The sequence below is a fragment of the Struthio camelus genome, chromosome 1 (assembly GCF_040807025.1).
Source record: "Struthio camelus isolate bStrCam1 chromosome 1, bStrCam1.hap1, whole genome shotgun sequence".
In the NCBI taxonomy this organism is placed as follows: domain Eukaryota; kingdom Metazoa; phylum Chordata; class Aves; order Struthioniformes; family Struthionidae; genus Struthio; species Struthio camelus.
The window spans coordinates 73,011,455-73,023,968 of record NC_090942.1 but is presented as its reverse complement, the minus strand read 5'-3'; the positions used below and the strand labels follow the sequence as shown (position 1 = coordinate 73,023,968).

Below are 12,514 nucleotides of genomic sequence, written 5' to 3'. Positions count from 1 at the left end.
ACTGCTAGACACAGCTGTGTCTTGCTTTTCACCCAAATATCTCAAAGCATGGTACAAGCACTCAAATACCGTCTCAGCCACACTACACCTCTGTAATACGCGGTGGCTGTTACTGATGATGAAATGCTGACCCCTACGGAATTTTCCCATTGAATGCTTGAATAAGTGTTTGAAAGAGTACTGTGAGATATTACATTAGTGATAGAACTGAGAACAGTTCTTACTACTAGTAGCATCAAGAGATGATACTGAAATAAATTAAATTTAGGTTATTATAAGCACTTCAGAAATGGTAGTTTGCATGATTATACTGACATTCAGTTCAGTGAAGAAGCTGCATCTATTTATAGGATGATAATGGCTTATAATAATATAAGAAAAATGAAAAAAAAAATCTCTCTTCAGTTACTTATATTTAAAGATTTTGTATCAGTGTAGCCAAGCTGGTGCAGTATAAACAGAATGACTGCATATAGTGAGATACCTTCCCATTAGTCATTATTTCCAAAAAGCCTAAAAGCAGTGAGAAGCAGCAGGCTTCAATTTCTTCTGACTTATACTATCCACAATTGGCCCAGACCTGTGGGGTGCTAGAAGACCTCTGTTCTCAGAGAAATCAAGTCTAAATAGTAATTATTTGGAGACTCACAGGTCAAAGACAGCTGAAGGGACCAGCACCTCTTAGAATCAGGTCCACTAAGGATAATGAGCCAGAGAGCAAAATTAGAGTATAAACTGCTGTAATTAGATGGCTAAAACTGATAATATACGTGGGTCAGCAGGTTTGTTTTTCCTTCTCCAGAACTGAAGTAGCTTATACCCGACATGATATTGTTTATGAAAACATTTCTAAACAATGAATAACTGAGTCTTAGTACTGTGGTCAAAATAAAGGTAAGTAGCATTAATAGTATTGATATTTCCTTTACTTAGAAGTCATTTTTAAAAAGGGTCATAGAGATACATGACTCTTACTGTGAATATTTAACATTCTAGCAATTCTCAGTCATGTGCCTAGTCTCACCTCAACAGAAAATGAGCTAGCTCTAGACCTGTAGCTGCTCCCACCCTTTGACAGGGAAGATTCCTGGATGAGAAAAAACTGCTATCAGGGGCTACAAGGGCACGACAGTAGCCAGGCCTCAGCTCCAGAAGCCAGATGCCCTTGCTCATCCCAAAGACACGGTGGGGCCAGCTGAGCTGCAAGCAGGCTCCTCCGTGCTGCGCTGTGCAAGGCGAGACGTGCCTGCTACTCCCACCCTAGCAGCCCCCATCACCTCTGCCTCCAAAAAAGCCCCCAGTTTAGGGCAGTTAGGCCGAATGTCAGTTTACCAGACAACTCACATTTAATACCAATCTGTAAGGAGATATGCACAAATGAAAATTTTAGGAATAGATCCCACTCCGTGCAGCCATCCAATCCCTCTTCCCTTTTATACTAAAAATAATGTAACCCATTGCATAAGGTAGACTTACATCTGCCTCTATGCCTTGCACAACAAGTGCAGGATTCAGGGGAAGTCGACAAACTTGAACCTCCTGGAAGAATTGCTGAAGTCTGTTGAGTTCCATCTTTAGCACCTCCTGCAACACATTAATCATTAAGGCAACCTGAAAGAACATGAGGGAAGTTTTTAAGCCAGTCACTGTCTTGCTACATTTTAATCAAATGGTACCATTTTGGGAGATAGTAGCATCCCTGTAACCTTATAACAGCTAATGAGGTCAAACTGAGGTACAGCTATTAAGAACAAGAACTGTGATTTTGCTCCACATTGATCCTTTTGCTGCGTAGATGCTCTACCAGTTCATGCTGTCACGTAGATTCTGATTTGATACTCTTCATTAGGGGCTTATTAGCATTGCACCTGCTCTGCTCTGCTGTGTCTCATGTCTTTTTTGCCTTTCTCGGCAACTTTATAGTTTGTGGTTTGTTGCCTCAGCACTGCGCTCTCCCTCACCTAACTGTAGGTCTGTTAACTGTAAGGTTTGGGAGTTTCTCAGTATCACAGTAACTTCAGCCTCGAAATTAATCTCTAAGGTCTGAATTATGCATCAGTAATGTATAATGTATTACTACTACTTTTTCTTATGATGGATCTTATCCTTTGCTAATTTTTTGTGCCTTTTTACTTCCACATTTGTTTTGCTGCTCTCAGTAGCAATACCGAAAGTTTTCTGAAAAATCTTCTGAAAACCTTTGAATCCTTAATAAGGCAAAAAGAATTCATAATAACTTTCATAATAACCAGCAATGACAGGTCTTATTTTTATTTAGCTTCCAGCTCTGCCTGGTTGTGATCTCCGCAAGAAATAGCTGTACACATCAGGTAAATATCAACAACAGTTGTCTTGCAAACTCAATATATTTGAACTCGAAATGTGTCCATGCTGTATAAAAACCCCACCCATTGGAGAAGAAGGCTAAAAGCTTTCTACTGTCAGGAACACCTCTCTGCAGGTATGCGTACAGTATTAACTTCTGAATGCTACATTTGAGACATAACTACAGTCAAGGTTGGTTGGCTTTGTTGGGAAGTGAGGATATTTAGCATGTCAATGAAAACTCTTAGCATTCCTCAAAGTTTTCAAGAAATGCTGCACCTCTACAAGGCGTCAGATATTTTGGGATGAGGCTTTGAATGTAAGCATTCCTTTCAGGAAAAAGTTAACCAGCTTTGTAGCCACTGTTTCTCATGACTTTGAGGTTTGGTTGTGAAACCATGGATGAAGGAATTTAAATGGGTTAAAAATGTGTTGGCCTCAAGGGCTATAGTGGTAAGACTTGGTCCTTTAGAACCATGTGTTTTACATGTTTGTAGAACAGCACAAAATTTTAAAAATGGCAGACAAATTTTGGGTTTACTTATGTAAAGGGCATTATATGGAAGATGTGTCACACTGGAAAAATTAAAATGACCTGAACAAATATAGATAGGAGGGGAGGTATTAAAAAGCATATTTTTTTAACAAACCTTTCTTTTAGGGTCACTGGCAGCTTTTACTTTTTCAGCAATGTCTTCCAGAATTCTGATAAGTTTTCTCTCCTTATCAAACTCATTGTTCAGGGTTTCTCCAGCACAGAACTGGAGAGCAGCCAGTAGTTTCCGATACCAGATTTTGAAATGAGCTTCATTCTGGGCATTCTTCAACAGCCTGAAGGGAGGAGGGGAAAAAAGATCGGTACATCTAAAACTGATTTTTATTTTATACCATCTCTAGCCGGAACAATAAATGCACTCCAGACTAATCTGTATTTGGTGACTTTGGCAGTTTAATAGCAGTGAATGAAAAAAAATGTTGTTTATTTGTTGCTAGTACTCAAGCACTAACTAATAATTAATGAGATTGCAAGTGTGTTGAATCAATAGGAACCTGCCATTTCTTATGGAAGTTCACTGCACAGTACCTACACTGCTTCTTATTTCTGCAAAAAAAAAGTTTAATAAGGGAAAACAAGCGGTATTTTTTGGAGTCTAACCTTAAATACATATAGGCTCATCTATTCTCTCCCGCTGCCAGTATGTTTCCACGATCAATCACATCTTTCAGCCAAAAAGTGCATTTAAAGACCATTTTAGCCTCAGAGGTATCATCAATTCCATAGACTTTCACTATTTTAAGTTCAGGAGATATTTTTGAAATTGGCAATACTGCCAGAAGGAGTGAAATGAACCTACTTTACTGATAGGTGTTGGTCTAGAGCAAAAACTCAGCTCTTAGCTCTAAACCTTAGATTCCTCACAAAAGCCTGAATCTTAATGCAGTTCCCTTTAGTTGATGAAGCCACTCAAACCTCACAAATAATGCTAGTTTTCAGAGGACAGAAACCAGAGTTGTTGACTTTCAAGCATCAGAAGCAGCAACATCTATACCTTAAGCAAAAGATGTATCAAGCACAGATATTTAAAGGTAAGAATTGTAATTCCAATAGACACTTCAATCCTTTCATATCATAACTGAGCCATTATAATATTGCTGCCACAACCCATACATCTTTTGGTGATGGGGGGTTCCTGTCATCTTTTATAAGGTAACGATCCTCCTGGGTCCTCTTTTGCTGTAAGATTCAATATAGAATAATATCACCTACTGTTTTTGAAAAATCTTTCCAGTAACACAAAAACTCATCTGTGGATTTAAGCCACAGAGCAGCTTTTGATAGTGCCTGTGCTGCCTCAGACACCCCACGAGAGATTGTCTCGGTGCTCTGCAGACAAAACGAAGCCAGCAACTGCAGCATGAGCAGTGCAACTTCCTTCTGCCTACCCATCAGGGTAGGTATGCTTTTAGAAGCCACACTGTAGACCTAATTTTCAAAATGCTTAGGATTAACTGGGTCTGACTTTTATCAATGTTTTAAAAAAGAAGTCCCAAGGAGATACAAAAGCCAGCTTTTAATGTGATGACTCATTGTAGGCTTTGCTGAAATGGTTAGCCAACAAACGAACAAATATGCAGTTGTAATTCTGTCTTCCCCGTGGCCTGGCCCACACATTTTCACCCTGTCATCATGAGAAGCCAGTAGAGAGAGCAGCATTTGCAACTTCTGACACTGCAGAATGGAGAAATATTCAAGAAACTAATGAAATTTCCAAGTTAGGCCCAGACACCTAGCTGTGACAGAAGACGACTAAATTAGAATGATTTAAAATTCAAGACTGCCAATAAGGGAACTTGTAAAGCTTTTTTCTGACAATTTTCACAGGATTCTGCAAGCCAGAACTCAATATAGAAGCCTGCTTTATACCAGGCCCAGACATAGGTAGGATCTTGCTACTAATAACAGAGAGAATTCCTCACTTTTTAGGACTCTGACTTGGAACAAGGGGCCTTATTCTCAGCAAGACATGTACTGTCCAAAGACCACTTTCTGGAAGTTAACACAATGCAGCTGGATACAAAAAGATGATGACCTGAAATTTAGTAATAAAGCAAACTAGACTACCTCTGCCTAATGGCAGTCAGACCACCTAAGTCAGATTCTGAGGTGCCTCGAGAGATGCTGCCTTCTTCCTTCTGCAGGTAGCAGCTTCTTCTGCCTTTCTGCATACACTCCACAGCTGCAAAGTGGTTCAAACTCCATTTTCTGGCATCTGCAGCTGCAAAACTGTGCGTGCATGTTCTTTGGGAAAAGTAAGTCAAGTGTGCTAGGTTTTGCCATAGGGCAAAAGGGAAGGTGGGACTGGGTCAGGCTAAGCTGGCTGATGCTTCAGAAGAGGAGAAAGAGCGCTAACACCAGCTGCCGTGGAGAAAAAGGAAATGAAAAAAATGAGGGAGGAAAGGAATGAAATGGCATGGATCTCAGTACCAAAATAAGTGAGCTGGCCTCCTTCTCCAGCTGCTGTGACGTGGGGAGCAGGAAAGCTGGTGCTCTGAAGGCCTGGCAGCAGACAGTCTGCTCTTTGCATTGAACTCTGGCAGGCAAGTGGAAGAGTAAGGCTGCTCAGAAAACTCTGTTGCTTGAATGTCTGCTCCTGGTCTCCTTTTGGAAGGGGGAGTAGGGAGAACCAGAGAATCATTCCTGACACAACATTAGCTTGCAGGTAGCCACTTGGCCACAGTGTAGCAAAAGAAGAATGAGTGAGGTACAGTTTGACTGGATTACATACATGTGATGACAAAGTCAGACTAATGATTGTACTTAATTTACGTTCCTGAGTGGTGTCTGGTATTTATTACACAGATCCTGTGCCTACTAGCGCACACAGTGTATACACTTTGCTCAAGATTTTTCCCCAGTCTTGCAGTTTGAATGCTGAGATACATCATGAAAATGAGGTGCCTTAGGGGCTCAAGGTGAACTCTGAAGCCCTTACTCTCATCAGCCAACTAGTGATAAATGTGACCGAGGAAGTCAACATGTGTTGTTGTGCATGTCTTCTGTTATGTTATGCTTGTCTTCTGTTTCACTAAACTGGAGGCAGAAAGAGTCACAGAAAGAGAGAACGTTAGTACAGCACTAGTGCTTATTATAGCAATAGTTGTTTCAAAGTGTTTCTCCACTGCCCTTGGTATCAGTCAAAGGTTAGCACACAAACCACAGTTCTCTGCAGCTGCACAGCTTCCACACCTAAAGTTGCCGTCCATCTTGATTTTCATTAGACATCCTGCATCACTCTTAAAGCTGTCCTTACTGCTTTAGAGCACCACAAGGCTATGGCACATGACTGGAACATATGAAAGAGAAAGATCCGATTTTCAAATGCTCAAAGAAAACATATTAGACGGGAAGAATGTAAATAGGAGAGCAGGTAGGGGGAGCAGTTCACCAAGGGGGTTGAGCTCAGGCTTTGCAGCTTCTTAAATCTCACTGGAAGTTACTCACAGACACAAGGATGAGCGATAGGATAAAAAAGTGCAGCTGAACTTTAGAAATTCCATCTAGCCTGTGAAGGGCCATGATGATGAGCAGGCAATTGCTGCTGTTAATTACTCAGTTGCAAGTAAAATCTTGTTTAGCTTTCTTATCTTCCCCAAGGTTACATTGCACAAAGTTTTTAATTTCCTGCCAATGAAAAAAGGACTAATCCTTTTGATAGAGATAGCAACACAGCAAGTATTGCACAGACATTGTGAACTCCAAAGAATGTCAAATACCTTTAACATGTACCCTTGGTCACGACTCCCCTATGGCCACGACTCCCCTACTCCACTGCAGAATACAGTTAAGTCTGCAGAGCTCATCTTGTCCACTTGCTAGTTGCTCTTCTCAGGCAGAGCCTCTTTAGACACAGGCAAAGCCTAAGACAGCAGAATGCCAAGGTGGCAAAAGACTCCCAGAAAGGAGTGCCGGCAGCTTTTGTGACTACTTCACCAGTGCCTAGGCTGGATGACTAAACTTGCTGATGCTCCCAGTAAAGTGTTTGTGAGATGGCAACTATGGCTTCAGAGAACAGAAAGGAACACTCGCACTTGGTGCAACATAATCTCTGTTCCCAGCCTCCTTCACAGAGGCAGTGAGATGAGCATCCTTCACTAGATAGCAACATTCAAATTCATTTACACTTCTGGAAAGCCTTAAGGTGGTTCTGTTCTCATTGTCCTTTGTTATTCCACAGAAATATATAGGCTATTTCCATCAATTTCATTGAAAAAGCAGATACAGAATAACACCTCCTTTTTAGCACTAACCCCAAATTCTAAAAAAAGTTTGATTTATGAACTACAAGTCAAAAACAAAAACACAGAAAACAGCAGCACCATTCTCTGTACAATCACTGGGACATAGCAATCCGCAAAGCAATAGAAATAAAAACAATCAATCAAGCAGCTAAGAATCACAAAATGCCTAATGTTATTGGGATTAACACATTTTTCTTCAGGAGAGAATGGGGAGCAAAGTCAAAGAGGTAAGATTACGCAGGAGAGCTAATGTACAACGAAGATGGAAGGGACATAACAGTTCTCTCCAGTAGACTGTAGTACCATGTAGGTTCCATAACTTTGCAGAAATGCAATGACAGTTCATCCACTTGACTGGAAGGATCAAGATTCAACTCTCACTCTCCCTTTCTTCGCGTGAATATAAACCCAGCAGAAAGGGAGAGAATCACAAGAGAATAATGGGAGTCAAGCTCATCTGGTGATCTTTCTTCCTCTCTCTTCTAGAAAATGAAGAGAATGAAAGTTTGCATTTATTAAGGTGACTGAGTAAAGTGTGGAACAATATTTTACATGAATCTTTCTAACCAAGTAAATCTCCAGGATGGGAGAGTAGCATCTGCTCAGTAGCTTGCAGCACCTGCCCCCATTTGGCTCTTCACACCTCTCACATAAGAAAACCGCAAGCTGGTTTCACCTGCTGGTTCTCACGTAACAGATCTGCATTTACATACTCCCTTTTCAAAGCATTACCCCTGAATGAAAAAGACCTCAGCCTAAAATGAAATTTTGTTTTAGAAAAGCCATGAGATACTTTTTTTTTTCTAATCCACTTGTTATAACATAACCTAGAATACAAGCCTAACATGTCAGTCTGCTTTAGACAATAAAAAATTCCTGCAGAATTGTTATAAAATATGCTATTTGGGCTTGAGAAATACAACATTTATATGAGAGTCAAGGGAATAGTTACCTTTATTTGCTAATCTTCTCTCAAAGATCTTTAAGAAGTAGGTAACACAATTTGCATCTACACAAATCACTTGATCCAGAAAATTCAATTGACCAAATTCCTCCCATCCGTGCTGAAAGCCTCAACTGTGCAATGCATGTCCTGCTGACTCAGAAAATGAGTTAATCAGGGAAAACAAATGCTATGCTATGTGAGTAGGTTGCCAAACTGTTGCAAACTTAAGATTGCCTAGCAGAACAATGTTTTAGTTAACACATAATATAGTTGCACACACTGCTGTATTAACAAAATAAATTCCAGATGAAACTATTTTGATCTGGAGGATAAAAAGCACTTTCCTTGATGAACTGTATAAAGATGAACTGTGTAAAGAATGAGCAGAAGAGTATAATGGTACACAAGCACCTCTAGCACTATCAGACAGAAGATGCTACCTAGCATCTAAGCAAGGACTGATCAGACTATATCTTCCGCAATTTGTTGAATGAGCATATTAATGTGGATGTAAGTGCTACAAGGAATCCTCTAGTAAAAGGAAGTGCTTAACAGTGTCTGTCTCTTTCTGCTCCAGGTAGTCAAAAAAAAAGACTTGTTAGCAAGTCAGGCTCTTTCTACTTTGCCCCCTCTGCACTAGGTGGGGACTGCAAGCAGACCACCATATTTTAGTAACACACTCTCACAAACAAAATGTGCCTGCAGCCGACCACTGATATAAGACATGTGGACGAGTGGTTGTTCCCCACAACATCTGTATGCAACAGTGGGGATCTTGGAGGACTTCAGAATCTGAGAATGAGGGTTCAAATTCTGCCAAAATCTCATCCTAATAAAGTGCTAATCCAAAGCTTCACAAATGAGACTCCTTCAGTCTGAAGCCGTCATTAATGCAGATGGTGACTTTCTTATGCCCAAGTTTGTAACTAGAAGTCTAAGTGCCCTGTATTTTTAAGAGTTAAAGTACCAGTGCCTCAGTAAAAGAATCAAAGAGAATGATGGACTCCTCCTCCAAAAAACTGTATTCAGAATATGAAAATGTCCCTAACAAACGTTAGGGCAATTTGCCATGTAGCAGCTCATTAGAGAAGCCTCTGTTCATCCTCAGTAGGACTAATGCGGCAGAACAACAAAGGATGCATGGACAAACCACAGCAAACTGTTACCTCTGTGCATGTATGCGTGACTTTGACTGTCAAAAGGATAACTTTGAGAGACCCTTCATACCTCAAATAAAATGACATCATGAAGACATATGATCATTCACAAGTCAAAGTAACTAGCAAAACTCATTTCTTTCTGGGAACAGAAGACAGAGGGAATCAATACCTTTCAGTAGGGGAGTCCCCAGAGTCCCAGTAACACTTTTTCAGCTGTTCATGATTTTGACTCTTCTCAGGGAGAAAATATCTTCAGACTGCAGCTCTCCTTATGCATAAGGCTACTCTGCAGTCTTCCTCAAACAAGATAGTATCTACTCTCTTCTCATCTAATTGAAACAGAGGAGACTTCAAGAACTATCTCTTGTCAGCTCATTCCTGTCACTGGCAGGACAGAAGAACAAGCATTTACATTGTAAAAAAATAGTGTTTCTGTTATCTTCATATTTCATCTCTTTAGGCTTGCATTTTCTTTCTTCCTCTCTGGTTTTGTTTTTTTTTTCCTCTTTCCTTCCTCTCTATTCATTTTTCCCCTCCCCTTACATATACCAATACAGGAGGAGCAGAAGTGGAAGCAGAGGAAATAATAGCTTTAGATTTCTTTATGTAATACTGACCAGCATCTTCCTTCCTTTTCACCACTTTACTGCCACCAAATATTGGCTTTATAAAAAGAGAAGTGGGAATTTGAAGTTGAGCTGATGTATCAGGGACAGCTTTCTGTAAAATACTAGTAAGAGAAAACTTTAAAATTAGGCAACAGGTATTTTCCTAGTTAACAGCTGGCCTCAGTACCGTGGAAAATGGTAGAGCTGGAGGACAGACACTGTGAAAGTGAGGCATAGACCTAAGTGAAATTGGGCTGACTTAGCTTGCAGGGGCTTGCTGAAATTCTCTCTTATTTCAGACTGCCTGTTGTTGTTTCATTGCTGGGAGGTAAACATTAAGTTTCATCTGGGTTTAGAGGTCCATCCCAACTCTACTGAGACTTTCAACTGCGGGACCAGATCTGAATAAATTTTTGAATAAGCTAGATTCATTTTTAATTAACCCCTAACCAAGAAGGCATTACATCTTGAGCTTTTATCAAGGATAAAATTTTTACCTGACCTGACAAATTTTACCTGACTGTTCAGAGGACACAGTGTAGTCTTGGGGTTAAAATTCATAGATTGTAATGTCAGAAGAATGTAAGACAGAAGTAAGAATGAAAATCTTTCCCGAATCCCTGATTTTGCTTTTCACTTGCTTCGTGACCTTAGCAAAATTCTTCACTTTTTGTCTATGCTTTTGTTTTCCTTTTCAAAAGATAAAGGAGTTATTTACCTTCTCACAGGATGTTGTGTTTGTTTGTAAGCTGCTTTTCTGTCATAGAGGTAAATGCCATGGCAAATAGCATTAATGTTATTGTGTTAATAACGTTATTGCCTCCTCCCCATGTGGTACTCATATAGTCAGTATTTTTTAGACGTACAGGAGAAAATAGCAGCCCTGGGCATTTTTTCACACATGAGAAAAGCAGAATTAAGATTTAGTTGTTGTGCTAAAGACTTTAGCTCTAGCTCCAATACTCACAATCACATTTGTGGAAGTATTACTGCAGTAAGCAGATGTCATATTTCCATATGCCCTGAGTCAGGTAAAGAGCAGAGCATGCTCCCCAGAGGCAGTTACTGCATTGCCAGAATAAATATACATCAGCCGTCTGTCACAAAATGCTGCTGGGGCTTTGAAATTCACTGGCTCTGCTGTAGGTATCTTTCTTGCATTCAGGGCTCGTTACTGCTGTCCTCCCACTCAGTCCGTGATGGCGCAGCTGTACACTGGCCTGAGAGGTGGGAAACATATCCGTCCTCCCCTTCACCACCATTCACATGCTCGCTCCCTTTATATCAGGCGAGTACTCAAAATGAATCACATTTCTGCCATTTCTCTTCAGCTGTGCGCTCCGAGTGAGCAGAAGTCTGTGTGTCAAAAATTAATACTGATAAATGTCATGTTATCTGTCCCTATAAGCAAAGCTATGGCAGTACACATGGGATTGCAGTCATGGGGGAGCCTTGCCAAGCCATGTGGACTTAGCCACCTCCTGCAAGCTGCTGCTTAAAAAACTCCTGGTGATAAAGCGGAGCAATAGCCAAAGACTTTTTCTGTGTCAGCTTTAAATTGATCCAAGAAATGATATCCAAATGGGCTCTTATTCAAGTGGCTTTCCATTTGCACACCATGACCAAACAACATAGTTCTGAGTGACACACAGCACAAAGTACTGGCATTTACAAGAATAATTGCCATGATGGCTACTTAAATTCATTTTGACAAACTGCCCTGTCAACAGAAGCGCATGCAGGTAACTGTGGGTTATGCACGTCACTCGGAAGCTGGCTAAGCAGAATATACTGGAAAATTAAAAGTTTAATTAATAAAACTGCTTCTCTTAATAGAAATCACCACACACAACTGAATGACTTTGTGGAGGAGGTTAAGTAGAAGAATAAATACTAACTTTTAATACTACTTATGAAGACAGCCCAGACTCAACAGAAAAAATGCTATAGAACAAATTATAAATTAACTAAGCTAGCTAAGCAGAGTTTTATCAGCCGTTGCCATGTCAAGCCCTAAGCAGTGTTGAAATCTAGTGTGCTATCCAACTTCCTCTGTGCCCAGTGCTTACAGGGTTCTTACTTCAGATAGCAATGCCCTAATTGCAGGACAGGACTCCACTTTCCGCAGTGAGGTACAAACAAGGTCTTCCCTAAGTTAAAGAATGTGTTACAATGTGTTATAGCCCTCATGATGAAGGATCATTCTCTAACTTAAAGCAATGCACCCACAGACTTGGCTCTGGGAGTCCCTGATTCAATCTCCCGTGCATTAGCCAAGATGGCAGCTGCCACACTAACACTAATGAGCCTGGTTAATATTAACTCAGTAAATTCAAATTTTTTCAATATATTAGATAATTTTGTGCTAATCCAGGACATTTATACCCATTTAATATCAGCTGACATAACATAATTCCTCATTTAACGCTAATTGAAAACTACTAGTTTCTTATTCCAAAGAGCATTTGCTGCCACTTATAACTTATGGTTCTTTATAGAGCTATTATTCAAGTAATATCATCATTAAATATTATATCTTCTGTGTAGTTACAGAGCCTTTATGCACAAGCATGTGAATGGTGATATGAGCAGAATGAGCAGACTCAAGGAATTTCTCTTTACTAGTGTTTGTTTTAGTAATTTTTCTTCATATTTTCATTACATTTTTGTAAAAT

At 40.1% G+C, this 12,514-nt stretch overlaps 1 protein-coding gene across 2 annotated transcripts in view; it reads right to left on the bottom strand.

Moving 5' to 3' along the window:
* PIK3C2G (phosphatidylinositol-4-phosphate 3-kinase catalytic subunit type 2 gamma) overlaps positions 1–12,514 on the bottom strand; it is a 307,338-nt gene that overhangs the window by 87,033 nt on the left and 207,791 nt on the right. For both annotated transcript variants that reach the window (XM_068948368.1, XM_068948374.1), the window contains 2 exons: positions 2,976–3,156; positions 1,477–1,584 (listed from right to left, as the gene is read on the bottom strand). In XM_068948368.1, the coding sequence (XP_068804469.1) occupies positions 1,477–1,584; positions 2,976–3,156 (289 nt within the window). The remainder of the gene's footprint in view (positions 1–1,476; positions 1,585–2,975; positions 3,157–12,514) is intronic.